Source organism: Ursus maritimus, unplaced genomic scaffold (assembly GCF_017311325.1).
Source record: "Ursus maritimus isolate PB19 unplaced genomic scaffold, ASM1731132v1 scaffold_21, whole genome shotgun sequence".
Taxonomy (NCBI): domain Eukaryota; kingdom Metazoa; phylum Chordata; class Mammalia; order Carnivora; family Ursidae; genus Ursus; species Ursus maritimus.
In genome coordinates this window covers 36,491,900-36,505,537 of record NW_024424564.1, presented here as the reverse complement: position 1 = coordinate 36,505,537, position 13,638 = coordinate 36,491,900, and the positions used below count along the sequence as shown (strand labels likewise).

Genomic DNA, 13,638 nt, shown 5'->3' with positions numbered 1-13,638 from the left:
TAGTCCAGAACCTTTCCTTGGCCAACTCATTTAGGAAGTAAAATATTTCTAGGGTGTTCTAAATATAAAAGATCTTTAACTATAAATGAAAAGCTAAATATATATGGTTTAGAATCTGATTCTCCAATTGTTTTACATATATTTAAAGTATAAATTTTTCTAGGAAAATGAGATATGGCATTTGAGTCCTTATTTGGAAAAAAATCAGATGTGAGACATACAAAAATACCCTAATAAATAATTAAACATAGTGATGACAACAACACTTACCTAAACCTTCAGATTCAAAGAGGTAGGTCTCATCGACCCCAATATGCCGGCACCAGTGAAGGAAGTTCGCAGTATTGTCTCTAGCAAAGAATGAACCTGAGGCAGCATCCTTCTTACAGGGCACTTTTCTCATTGGAAAATTCTGGAAAAGATGAAAGAATAATTTCAAAAATTCCTATCAAGGACATTTTCATTAGATATCCATTTTAATATTACTAAATGTTTGGTGTATTGAATATGACTAAAAAGTACACAACATTAGGAGGAAAAGCTATTTTCAAAAATTTTGTTTGTTCCAGAAAATGACTCCTAGGAAATCAATCTAGTCAAAATTAGCAGTAGGATCAAGCATCTCTAACCTCTTTCTTCTTAAAACGACACAAGAGTCTTAATTAAAATAAAAAATGACAGTCTAATAATTCCAAAGCACATCTCTAAATGTCTCTCCATACAGAGTTCAATACAAACACAAAATTATTGCTGTTAAAGGTTAATGGACATGCTCATTTTTGCTTCCTTCCTTATTTGCAGATTCCTAAATATGGTTCTGGGTTTCTTGAGGAGACTGTCAAATAAGGAAGTAGTACCCCATTCTTAATTGGACTTCTTTGAAAATTAACAGTCTAAGTTTTATATAATCCTAATTTTTTAACTATCTGGATCAAGAATAGTTAGATAATCCTGCTGAGGCAGAGGGGTTTTAGTTCTGTTTTAAATTTTTACTTGAAAAAGCAATTTATGCCTAAGATTTTTTTAAAATGCAATAGGCACAATAGGGCATAAGTCTGTCTCCCACCTCTACCACTCAGTTCCTCTCTCTTCCTAGAGATGACCACTATTACCAGTTCCTTATATACCTTTCCTGTTGTTGTACTTTCCAGAATTAAAAGGGCCTTGTGAGTTTTTCTAATCATCAGCTGAAATCTTCGCACTCACATGTTAGTAAGCATCTCCAGGCACACGGGTACGCCTATCTGCATCTACAGAATGCTACACAAACGTGCTAGCCCGCAATCTGATCTGTGTGTGTGTGTGTGTGTGTGTGTGTGTGTGTGTGTATACACACTTAACAACAGGCTGTGGGCATCTTTTGGGGGTGCAAAATAACAGATTAAAATAGTCCTTTCTAATGAATGGATAACGCATTTCACTCAGTTTAGGTACATAATTAATTCTTAACAACTTCTTTATTGATGAGCATTTAAACTGTTCTTCAATTTTTCTGCACAATCATTTTTGTGAATTTGTAATTATTTTCTTAAGTTCCTAGGAGAATTATGTTACGTATCAAAAGATGTGCTCTACTTTCAATGGGATCTATATCACCCACTGTCTCCCAGAAAGATGATAGCAATTTATATTTCCACCAACACTATGTGAATATCCAGATGCCGCACTCACAGACCCCAGATCTCATAGGCGACCAATGTTTGAGGAAAACTTATCTAGTTCAAATCATGATTTCAGGGCCAACGGAGGAAAACTGCCTAAAAAAAAATCATTATTCATTTAATCAAATTATAGAATTTACAAGACAAAATATGGGGAATATAAAGATGGTGATGATGATGGTAATAATAATAGTAAAAATAATAACTGTGTGTCAGAAACCGTCACAAGCTCTTTTCTCATTTAACTCTCACAACGAATGAGAGTATCATTCTCAAGGAGAGATAAATACTTACTGGATATTTACTTACATTAGGCACTAATCTAAATACCATCCATACATTACTTCATTTAATTTCACCAAATCCTTGCAAATAAATCTAACAACGTAAATGTTAATTCTCCCATTTTGCAAGATTAGGTAAATTATCTAAGGTCTTATACATAGTTGGTGGAGGTTTGTAACCTTTCAGATATGATAAGAAATGTACATAAACAAATTAATATGTACCAAGGTATAAAATCACCTACTGTCAGGGCACCTGAGTGGCTCGGTCGGTTAAGTGTCCGACTCTTGGTTTCAGCTCAGTTCATGATCTCGCAGTCAATAAATGGAACCCCACATTGGGCTCTGTGCTCAGTGTTGAGTCTGCTTCCGATTCTCTCTCTCCCTTGCCCTCTGCCCCTCCCCCTGCTCGCTCTCTCAAATAAATAAATACATAAATAAGTAAATTTTAAAAAATCACCAACTGTCAAACACGTTCTTACCCCAAGTTCTTCAGAGTCGCAAGCTTTCACCATGTTTTGAAGGACATCAATCAGTTGGCATAATAGTACTCCATTATCAAGTTCTTCCAATAACCTTTCTGCCTTAACTTCAATACCTAAAAACATATTTCAAAGTTAAGATTCTACTAGAAACAGTAAATTCAAGCAATATGGTTAAAACTTAATAAATGTAACTAGATTTTAGCTGAAATACGAGACAAATATTAGATCGGACTCCAAGTATTCACTCTTAGAAGCTACAGTTAAAACAGATAATGCAAAATTAAGTAAAAGACCACTGAAACAAAAATGTCTGTGATGTAGAAGAAAAAATAAAATGACATTTTATTGCATTTCTTAAAAACCAGAATATTTTACATTTCAATTTTAACTGTTACGGTTAAATTTTGATTCCCTGAACATTACTACTGCTTGCAGAAGAAAAAAGATTCTCCAGAAATAAGATGGACTTTGTTATGATTTTAAAATTAAAGATAATAGCGTAACACACACCCTGGGAATACCGACTTTTTGCCCCTAAAACCCTTTCTTTAGAACCATTATTATTACATAAATAACTTTTTAAAAAATTATCCCACTCATCAAATTGATATGAGGTAATTAGAGTGTGCAGTGTTTTTAATTATCTCAGGAAGGCCATATACGAAATTCTGTATTTAAAAGAAAGTGTTTTTCTGGGGAGAAAGTTCAGAGCACTCCTAGTCTCTAACTGAGTAAAGAAATATGAAGGCAGATATTCTCCAAGCTGACACCTCCTCCTAGGTTTCACATGCCTCTGCCCCTCAAGGCCTCAGAAGTAGCAATCATATTAACTACGATACACAGTCCACTCAGAATTTCATGCTTTATATGAGATGGGGGGGTACATCGGTAATAGAGACCCCAAATCAGACCTATACACTTTAAAAAAAAAAAGGTTTTAACACTGGCAGTGAAAATGTTGATAATTCAAAGATTACTACAGACCTCTTCTGTTAAGCCTCAAACTTCCTTACCATCCAAGCCCTAAGGTTCGGGGTGAACTGGAATACCTCCCCAGCTGGAATGTGAGAACAAGGATATCAAATATTCCATTCACTAGAGTATCCCCAGCCTGTAACAATCACGCCTCGACAAAGAGTAAGATTCTCAATAAATATTTCGTAAATAAAAACTACCATTCTGAGTACCTTTTCAAGCCTTACCTAATAAACCAGAGAGCCAGATCGACAGATCCTCCTGCATGGGCAGCAGGGTGGCTGCATGCCTCACGGCTATCCACTCATCATACTGACAGACGTCAGCCAAGCCTGGCCCGTGTCTGGGGGTCAGAGGACTCCGTGGACTTAGAGGCAGGTCTTCTCCAAACCAAACCTAGAGAAAACACCCACCAAACGGATGCAACCTTTTTAAAAGTTAGTATAATCCACACTTATACGTAAATGAATCATAGACCATATATAATAGACACATGTCTAAAACCGCAGCAGTTCACAGAACGTTTATAAACTAGAAGCTAACTGTTAATCTCAAAACTTGAGACACTTTCAATATTCAATACTGTGGTAAATATAAGTGAATCCCTAAGCAACGAATGGATTCTACTATCAAACTAGAGGGTAACAGTCAACAAATCATATTTTTCATTCATTTGCTAGCTAAGTTTAATAAATTACTTGAACCACAGCTTCAGCCTCGCAGCTATAAAATCAGTCAGTTACCTGCCTTACAAGATACATCCTTGTAGCACCTAGCATCGGGCCTAGCAACATTTGTTGTATAATGGATAAATGAATGAATAAATGCATAAATGGCATTTTATAACTTCTGATCATAATAAGTGTTAGCTTAAAAAAATTCTAGATAATCTGTCATGTCACCTGATTTTTGCATGTCCCACAATCTAAGAACGGTTTTTACATTTTAAAATGGTTGTTGTATAAGCACCTACGTAATAGCCTCAATTTTGCCTACTGACTCTCAAAGCCAAGAATATTTACTACCTGGCCAATCCCTCATTAAGAATAAAAATTGACATAAACAGGGGCGCCTGGGTGGCTCAGTCGTTGAGCGTCTGCCTTCGGCTCAGGGCGTGATGCCGGCATTCTGGGATCGAGCCCCGCATCGGGCTCTTCTGCTGGGAGCCTGCTTCTCCCTCTTACACCCCCCCTGCTTGTGTTCCCTCTCTCGCTGGCTGTCTCTTTCTCTGTCAAATAAATAAATAAAATCTTAAAAAAAAAAACTGACATAAACATACTATCAAACCAACACTTGCAAAATTTTGAAATACAATTGGATATGCTTTAATATAAGATTATTTAGAGAAAAGACTTTCACTTCTCAATTCAGGAAGGTGTACTCGAGCACAGGTGAAGTGATGGGGGATGCTCACTGGAGGGAAGCTTGACATGAAGGGCCAGAGCTTGAGTGAGATGAGAGAGTATGCACACATGGGAACAGCCTTGTGCACAGTATCAGGCCCTGGGTAGGATGAGGAGGGTGTCCCCAGGGGACGATGGAGGAACATCCCAGTGCGGGGTGTCAGAGCCCAAGTGAGCTGAAAAGGCCATTAACTCAGGGACGGGGTGGCAGCAACAATGGAAGATTGTGATATTCACAGGGATTATCGAACGGAAGCCAGGTTTCTCACTGCCTAAGAAGAGAGGTACAACTCTTCTACGGAATGAGAGAAAACTAGAATGAATCCTATGGTGACTGGAATACCTCTTACCAGAAAGCAAAGAAGGGCTCAAATACTGATGGGGACAAACCAAAAGGACACCGAAGTCAACATGGAGGGACTGGTACTGGCTAAATCAAGGGCAACTTCAGCACACAATCATATAAATGGATTATAGCACATTGAATAAAATAGAGAACTGTTAGTTCATATAGATACAAATATATGAATAAACTGGAATTTTGACGAGGAATGAGATTTTTATATAGTTTCAAAGTACTTCCCTACAAAATACTTATTACAAAGAGAAGAAAGAGTAATTTTATAGTGGAGAAACCTGACAGACAGCAACTTAACCAAGTGACAAAAGTAAACACCATCAATAATGGGACAAATCAAAATCACATTCCACCTGAGAGGATGCAAAGAGAAAACACAGTATCCCTCTATGATCTCCCTGCCAAAGATGCATAACCTGAACCTAATCATGAGAATATAACAGGCAAATCCAAACTGAGGGACATCCCACAAAATAATTGGTCTATGATATTCAAAAGTGTCAAGGTCATTGAAGAAAGCAAAGGTACTGTTCTAGACAGATCAAGGGACGTGACAACTAAATGCGGCACGTAATTCTGAACTGGACCTTATGGGAAGAACTGACAATACTTGAATGTGGTCTGAGTATTAGGTGGCAGGACTGTACCGATGTTAACATCCTGGTTCCAATCATTTCATTGCAGTTGTGTAGGACGATGTCCTTTTTTGTGAGAAGGACACACTGAAGTATTCAGAGGTAATGGGGCATCAGACTGGCAACTTATTCTCAAATGGTTCCACAACCAAATATCTATGTTCTACACTTAACAGCTACTTTGCAGGTTTGTGATTACTTTAAAATAAAGGTTTTCTAATTTTTTTTAAAGAGGTATGAGTACAGGTAATACCAAGTGGATCTATATTCCCTTCTTGATTTTTAAATGTAGATAATTTTCCCTCTAAAATAGATTAAACTTACTGAGGTGTACTTAAGGCAAGTCTTACTACACCAAATCAAAATCCATAACACCATTGTTAATCCAGACCAACTTTGGAGGAAAAAAAAAAGAAAGAAAGAAAGAAAGAGCAGCTTCCAAGTTCCTTTGATGAGAAACAAACACATTTAAAAAATCCCAAATGCAAAGAAAGAACATGAATACATAGCACAAGAGGCAAGCAGGAGTAGTGAAACTCAATAACAATATCCAAAGATAAAAACAACAACACATAACTTATTTGAGGTCCGTTATTTCAGGAACTAAGGGTAGAGGTTAGGAAATGAACTCCTAAATATATAAAGATCTTATAAAGTTTTAGGAAAAAGACAAGATGTCTTTTTAATTTATTTCTCTGAATTCTCTTAAAATTATTTCAAAGGGAGTACAGCAAAGATTTACTATCTAAATTTTCCTTTCATAAGCATGTCTTATTTCTGTTTGTAATCCCAGAACTCAGTATAAGATATAGCACATGGTATTCAGTTAAATATTTGTTGAATAATTGAGGACATTAGCAAGTGACTCTTTGCACCATCAAAATCAAGATGCATCTTACAGTTGAAGGTAATTTATAGCCAATAGAATGTTATTTGTCTTAACCATTTGGCTGAGCTGAAAAAAGGCAGAGCAGCTGCAAAAGTTTGTCAAGAAAAGATGTGCAAGAGTTAGAAGGGTGGTTTTGGAAAAAATCACGTGTGTAAATGGAGAAGCAAACATTAAGCCATTCTAATTTCTTGCCACATTAGGGAAAAGAGTACTTGGATTCTCCTACTCTTGCCAATAAAAGTCTCTATAATAACCTGGGCTAGTCCATAGCATATTAATGTTGTTAAAAGTTAGATGTCAAAGCAAAAACTGCATGTATAAAGGTTGTTCTCAAACATGTGAAAGCTGTCATATTGCAAAGATTCTTAATCCACAGTCTATAAACTTGAGTATGTACATAAACTTAACTTACAATTAGGTAAAATTTTATGCCTATATACAAATGGGTCTCTTCTCAGTTCATAGCTTTTTGTCAGATTCTCAAAGGGGACTATGTATGGCCCAAAAGAGATCAGGAACTATAGTTCATTGATTTTTAGGCTGTATGTTTATTTACTAATCAGAATGAATGATATAAAAAAAAGGGGAGACAAGGAAGATCTTAATGTATTAAATTAATAAGAAATCAATTGATAAGCTATCTACTGGATGGCTCCTCTCTACAAGGCACTTATGAATAACTACATAACTGTCTAATATAATTAGAAAAGAAAGAGGTGAAAATCCTACAAAGTTTTCACACTCATCAGGGAGGAAAGCAAAAACGTCCATGACCAGATGTCAAGAGTATTCTTGGAGAAGAATTAATAAAGTTGGATCTATAGACACTAGATCAGAGAAGGTTTCATGGAACTATAAAACAGAACTATGAAGAAAGTCACCAAGTTAAGAAAATATTAATGGCATTAGGGTAGAATGAGAAAAATATAGTCAATGCAGAAATTATAAAAAGCACCCTATAGAGAATCAAGAAAATATAATTAACACGAAACTGATGATGTTTCTGAGACTTAGATAAAGAGAGGACAAATAGAAATAATCAGATAAAAAATGGTTTTGAGTAATAAAGGAGTTTTGAGCATACTCAATATGGATTTGAGAGGACCCCAAGAGCAAGAATAAGACCTTTTGGGAGACTGCCATGTACTCCCAAGTCCCAAAAGGAAAAATGTATAATAGATCTCTTTATAACACACATAGGACAGAGAATAAGCAGGATTATATTCAGAATTGTTAACATTTGATAAATAATCTTTAGTTTTCACCCACTGTCATCTTGCTAAGCCTTCTTTCAAAAGAAAGAAACAAAGAAAGGAAGGAAGGAAGAAAGGCTTTCATGACACAGGTATAATCTCCAGTTTTATATGTGAAGAATTTTGTTATACCAATGATACAACCAAATTTCTGAAGTGTCTACTATACGACATACATTCTAGCAGGCACTTTGCTCATGTTCTCTCGTTGATTCCATTGATTTCCTGAACAATGACCCTGAAAAATAAGTGCTATTATATTCACCTAGGAGGTGAGGAAGCAGAGGTAAAATAAATTGCCAGAATCTCACAATCAGAGTGGCAGAACCCAAACCAGAAATGATTGATTATAAAGTTCTCGCTTTGCAAGGCAAAGTGCTTACATCTTTATAGGTAGAATTTCAATGTGATTTTTATCTTTAAATTAAGATTCAAACATATTCTAGTTATATCAAAAGAAAACTTTTGAAAGAATACAAGAACAATATAGCAAATACCAATTCTGGAAATCATTCAAATGTGAGATTATTCTGGTTTATCTAATTATCTCTATCTTGCCTCCCCTCACCAAAAAACGAACAAAAAAACACTTCACATTTTAATTTTTAATGTCTGGTCATTTATAGGCATTAGAGGCCACAGGCATAATTATCTAAAATAAATAATTTATAATTGTTTTCATTGAGAGCTCTTTTACTTTCAAATACATACTAAATTGTAAGGAAAGGAAAACGATAAAATGTTCCGATTCTCTTCCCAACGTAGTGTAAGTAAGATGGACTCACCAATTCTAAGGAATTTTTGACTCTTACAAATAATTTGTATAAATGACAGCTTCAAATTAAAATCTTTTCAAAACTAGAAAGTTAAAATATAGTAATTCCTGTTATTAAAATCTGATGCTTAAAAGAACTAGTACAGTAAAAACATTTCGGGATAATTTTAGTATTCTACTAATTATTATAATTTTATATAATCTCATATAATTATTATCTCATAATTTAAATACATTGTTTTCCAAGAAAAACACTTACTTGAATTGCAGGTTGCATGGTCATCTATATTGAAATGAAATTGCTTTTCTGAAAATAGAACAAAACATTAATATGCAAATAACAGTAGCTTTCCTACTCCCCAAACCCCCAAATTACAAGGAATCTGCTTTAGTCTGCTATTTGTCTGAAAACCCAAAACTTTTCTTCTATTTGGAATAGTGTGACTGTAGCAGAATTCAATAATCACTCCTAGCTTCTCACTTATGAAAGTACTCCTCATTTGGAAGAGGAAAACCTGAAACACATTTAATATGTAGTTTCTGGCACTAATATCAAGGTAATTCCGGAAGCATCTGGCTAGAAAAATAAAACTGACAATAAAACTTAGCACATACAAAAGTCTCCCCCAATTTTCCCCTGTAAACATATTGTAAACTATAATGCAAACACCAACAGCACAACAACTGATACTGAAGTCAAGTATCTCTCATCTGGTTTTTATAAAGAGATCATATCATATAAGTTCATCTGGACTTTGTAGAAATTCACAAGCTTAGCCATTAGCTTCTTCTGCCAGACAACAAGGTAATAAAGACAGACGTCAACTTTAACTATAAAACAATACAATGCCTTTCCATAATAATTTTTCATAAGCTATTTTCTCCATTAGGTGCTAAAGACAAAAAGAAAAGAAAAGAAAAAAGAAAAGAAAAGAGAAGAAAAGAAAGGAGAAGAAAAGAAAAGAAAAGAAAAGAAAAGAAAAGAAACAGCAATTTTAACTTCAAAGTACTATTTTTGAAATCTATAGGAAAAAAATACAATTTTAATTAATTAGGTTAATACAATTATTTAATGTTTTTTTAGATGGGGAAAAAAGTGAAGAGTTTAAAAACACTCAGAATAATAGAGACTATATAAAACCTAGGATTTTTGATTGCTTAAAACAGCATAATATAGTAGTCTATTTTTTATTATAAACCACCATTAAAACATTAGAAGAAAAAAATAAAAATGGTCTATAATGCTGTCAATTTCCAAGGAAAAGTTACTTTCTCCTCTAAGTTATACCAAACATACCTCATGCACAGTATCAACTACATATACCACTTTCCTTTAAGGAACATTTCTTCTGGTACCAAAGTCGAACTTGAGCTAATTCTAACTGAAAAGTCTAATATTACACCACGTTTTCTTTGCGGCAAGGCAAAGGACAGCAGAATGTCCTTTTTGATGTCATTTTTCCTTCTCTCTACCACAGCAAAAGGCCAAAGTACAATTGAGCATTACAAATGAGCTTGTTATGCTTCCCACGAGCTAATTCAGTGCGGAATACATTTTCCTTTAGCATAAATAATCCTTTGTCCTCAACAAAGATCCACAGTAAGAAGCTTCCGAGACCATTTTTTAAAAATGCAGCAAAGAAGCTGCTGCCATTAAAATAAGGAGTCCCACATAATCAGACAAGAGCTTTAACAGTTGGAACTGCCAACCCAAAACAAAAGAAGGCCTAAATTATAAGGCGTGTGCAAATCAAGAACAGTGACATATTCACAAAGAAGCTATCACAAGAATGTTTAGTAGTTGCACTTTTTATGGAAAACCCAACAAAGTCGGTTTTACGAAAGAAATGAAGAATTTGTGTACAACCTTCAGTCACTTGAACTTTTAGAAGAATCTTTTATATACATATTTTTCAAAGCATTCTTCTTGTGTAATGCAAAGAACGACTTTAAAGATGAGAAAAATATAACCATCTGAATTACCTTTAAAAAGAAATTCTCTAGGGGCGCCTGGGTGGCACAGCGGTTAAGTGTCTGCCTTCGGCTCAGGGCGTGATCCTGGCGTTATGGGATCAAGCCCCACATCAGGCGCCTCTGTTGTGAGCCTGCTTCTTCCTCTCCCACTCCCCCTGCTTGTGTTCCCTCTCTCTCGCTGGCTGTCTCTATCTCTGTCGAATAAATAAATAAAATCTTTAAAAAAAAAAAGAAATTCTCTAATGAAATTGTACTCAGATAAGCTATAAATATATCTTCATATATGAAAAACTATCATATATGCAAATATATGTTCTTATTGGGAAACCTCTATAAACTGATGAGATGGCATCAGTGAATCAATTAATTAACGATTACTCATCATATTCCTGGATGCTGAAAGCCAGTTATTGATATTTTCTAGTCATTTCTGTGTCCTCGAGCATTTAATCCAAAGAGTAAAATCTGTTCCATAGTTATCCCCCCCAAGTCTGCATCACAACCACAATTCTTGCCTCTCACTCATTTCGTTACTACTCATTTTCCTCTTTTCTATCTTTCCCTAGAAGTCTCAGTCTCTATTTTTCTCACATAAACCAATTACGTTGAATCAGCAACACGTCATTTTTGGAGCTGCGTCTTAATCAGCAAATCATTGCCTTTTTTTGTTTTGTTTTGCTTTTGTCTTTCTCTCTTTTGGAAGGAGCCTATTTCAATTCTTTGCCAACTTTAGGAAGTCTTTTCCCTTAGATTTGGGCAAAAAGATCTCTCATGTGACCAAGCCCAAACTATACTGTAATCCTGCTGGGAACCATTCACAAGACCAGGAGTTTATACAGAGATCTTAGAGGAAGAGTACTATACTTACAAAATCTGAGAAAAACAGAAACACAGAAGGCACTCACTCATCCACCTGGAACCTGAACAGGATTTGGACCTAACCCACTCATCTCAAAAACAGGTTCAGCCATGAGGTCCTCAAGATCATTTATGGTTAGCCTCTTAGTACTAATTTGACTTCAGATCACGATGGGGGAAAATGCCAACCTGTTGAACGGATCCTTTTTCCCATAGCTGTAGGCTTGGAAACTGAGTTATCCCGCATCCACATTATAAGATATGATGGCAGAGCATAAGGTGGCATAGCTCATTCCTGGTACAAATGGGGGGGGGGAAGAATGGCAAAAAAGCAAAGAAACAAGTTTTTTTCAGAAAAATAATGACATTAACTGCCACTGAACCACATTTAGCCCTCAGACATGAGACTACTGCCAAAACACATAAGCTGCAGGGATATGATAAATGCCAAAATTGGGATAGTGGAATACTGCTTACTGCTGAGGAGAGGGAGGAAGATGAGACTGGGAAGGAATGCACAGAAGCCTTTCAACTGTACTGGTAAGATTTTATTTCAAGATAAATGGTGAGAACACAGGTGGTATTATACTAGCCTGTATGACTTTCTGTATGTCAAAAGCCATTTCCTCAATTTTTAATGCTTCATTTAGAAAAACAACTGAAGAAAATAGCCTCTCTGATTTACTTGTGGTTGGAGGGAACTTTCTTAGTTTTAAAATTCTGGGTTAAATATTTCCTAATTGTCTAATAAGGAAAATAGAAATGCTATAGCCATACCAAAGATATTTCGTTTTTTTAAATGTGTACTAAAATAACTCAAAATAAAGGCACCAACTATGGTAGTAGAAAGTAGCAGACACATCCGGTTTGAAGTCCAGGTCCAGCATATTAGCTATACGACCTTCGGGTGCTTAACTTTTCTGATTCTCAGTGTTCTCATCTGTAAAATGGGATATCACCACCTCCTTCATATGGTTATTTCAAAGATTAAATAAGATGATACACATGAAGTAGCTGACACATAACTATCACTTAACAAATGAGTTGGTATGATTAATGCTATGATGAGACATAATTATAGTTCATTTAATATAACTTATCAAATTAAAAAGAAATAAGGCTAATAATACCCAGAAATCATTAAACATAATATGGGAAGCTTCTTTTACTAACAGATAAATAAATATAGTTATAAGTGAAAGCAAAAGCTTTAAAATAGCCATGTCATCATGGGGAGGATACTCAGGTATGAATTTGTGACTCACAGTTCTCTTTGCTAGAATACAAGTCTTCAGGAACTTATGTAACATCAGCCCTTCACTCCATTCAGCCTGTCTCCTCGTTGTCCTCCCTCAGTTTTGTTCATTTTTGTGGCTACATCACTGTTCAGGCTGTATGCTTTTCCATGGGATGTACACTCAGTCACTGATTCAACAAGCATCTACTCTTCCTCTTTAATGAACTAGCACCACAGCCAAGAGACACAGTAATGAACGTAACAGATGTGTGCCTGCCCTTACGGAACCAATACACCAGTCGGGAAAATTTTAAAAAGCAACCACACAAATGAATACACAGTGTTAAATCATGATAATTTTACTTTGAAGGAAAGAACAGGGAAGGAAACAGCAGGGGCCTACTTTAGACTTAGATTGAATGATTAGAAATGGTTTTGCTGGAGGGAAAACATGAATTTGAAAAATGGTAGGAATTAGTCAGGGAATGAGAGGAAGAGTTCTAAGTACAGAGAATAATTTTTGTGAAGACTCTAAGGAATGTGGCATATTCCTAGAATGGAAAGAAGCAGGTATGGCTGCAGCATGGACAGGGTGTGACTTAGGAGGGGTTGGAAAAGTTAGGCAGCAGCCCGGTCACACAAGGCCTGCTGAAGAAATTAGAGTTTATTCTAGCTGCAGTGAGAAGCCATGGGAGAGCTTTAACCAAGTGAGAGACAGTCTCATTCCGAGTTTCAAAAGAGCTCTTTGAGGGGGAGAGAGGAACACAATAGTGAAATAGTGATGGGTTTAACAGAGAAAGAGGGAAGGAAACAGAATGGGGATGGATAGAGATGCAGGGGAAAGAACCAGG

At 35.7% G+C, this 13,638-nt stretch overlaps 1 protein-coding gene across 1 annotated transcript in view; it reads right to left on the bottom strand.

The window, feature by feature from the left end:
* The window catches only part of GAS2L3 (growth arrest specific 2 like 3), a 36,098-nt gene that overhangs the window by 13,288 nt on the left and 9,172 nt on the right, over nucleotides 1-13,638 (bottom strand). Inside the window, exons 2-5 of the mRNA XM_008705714.2 lie at nucleotides 8,978-9,025; nucleotides 3,633-3,801; nucleotides 2,428-2,543; nucleotides 271-412 (exon numbers count right to left, since the gene is read on the bottom strand). Coding sequence (XP_008703936.1) covers nucleotides 271-412; nucleotides 2,428-2,543; nucleotides 3,633-3,801; nucleotides 8,978-9,001 — 451 coding nt within the window. The 5' untranslated portion in view covers nucleotides 9,002-9,025. The remainder of the gene's footprint in view (nucleotides 1-270; nucleotides 413-2,427; nucleotides 2,544-3,632; nucleotides 3,802-8,977; nucleotides 9,026-13,638) is intronic.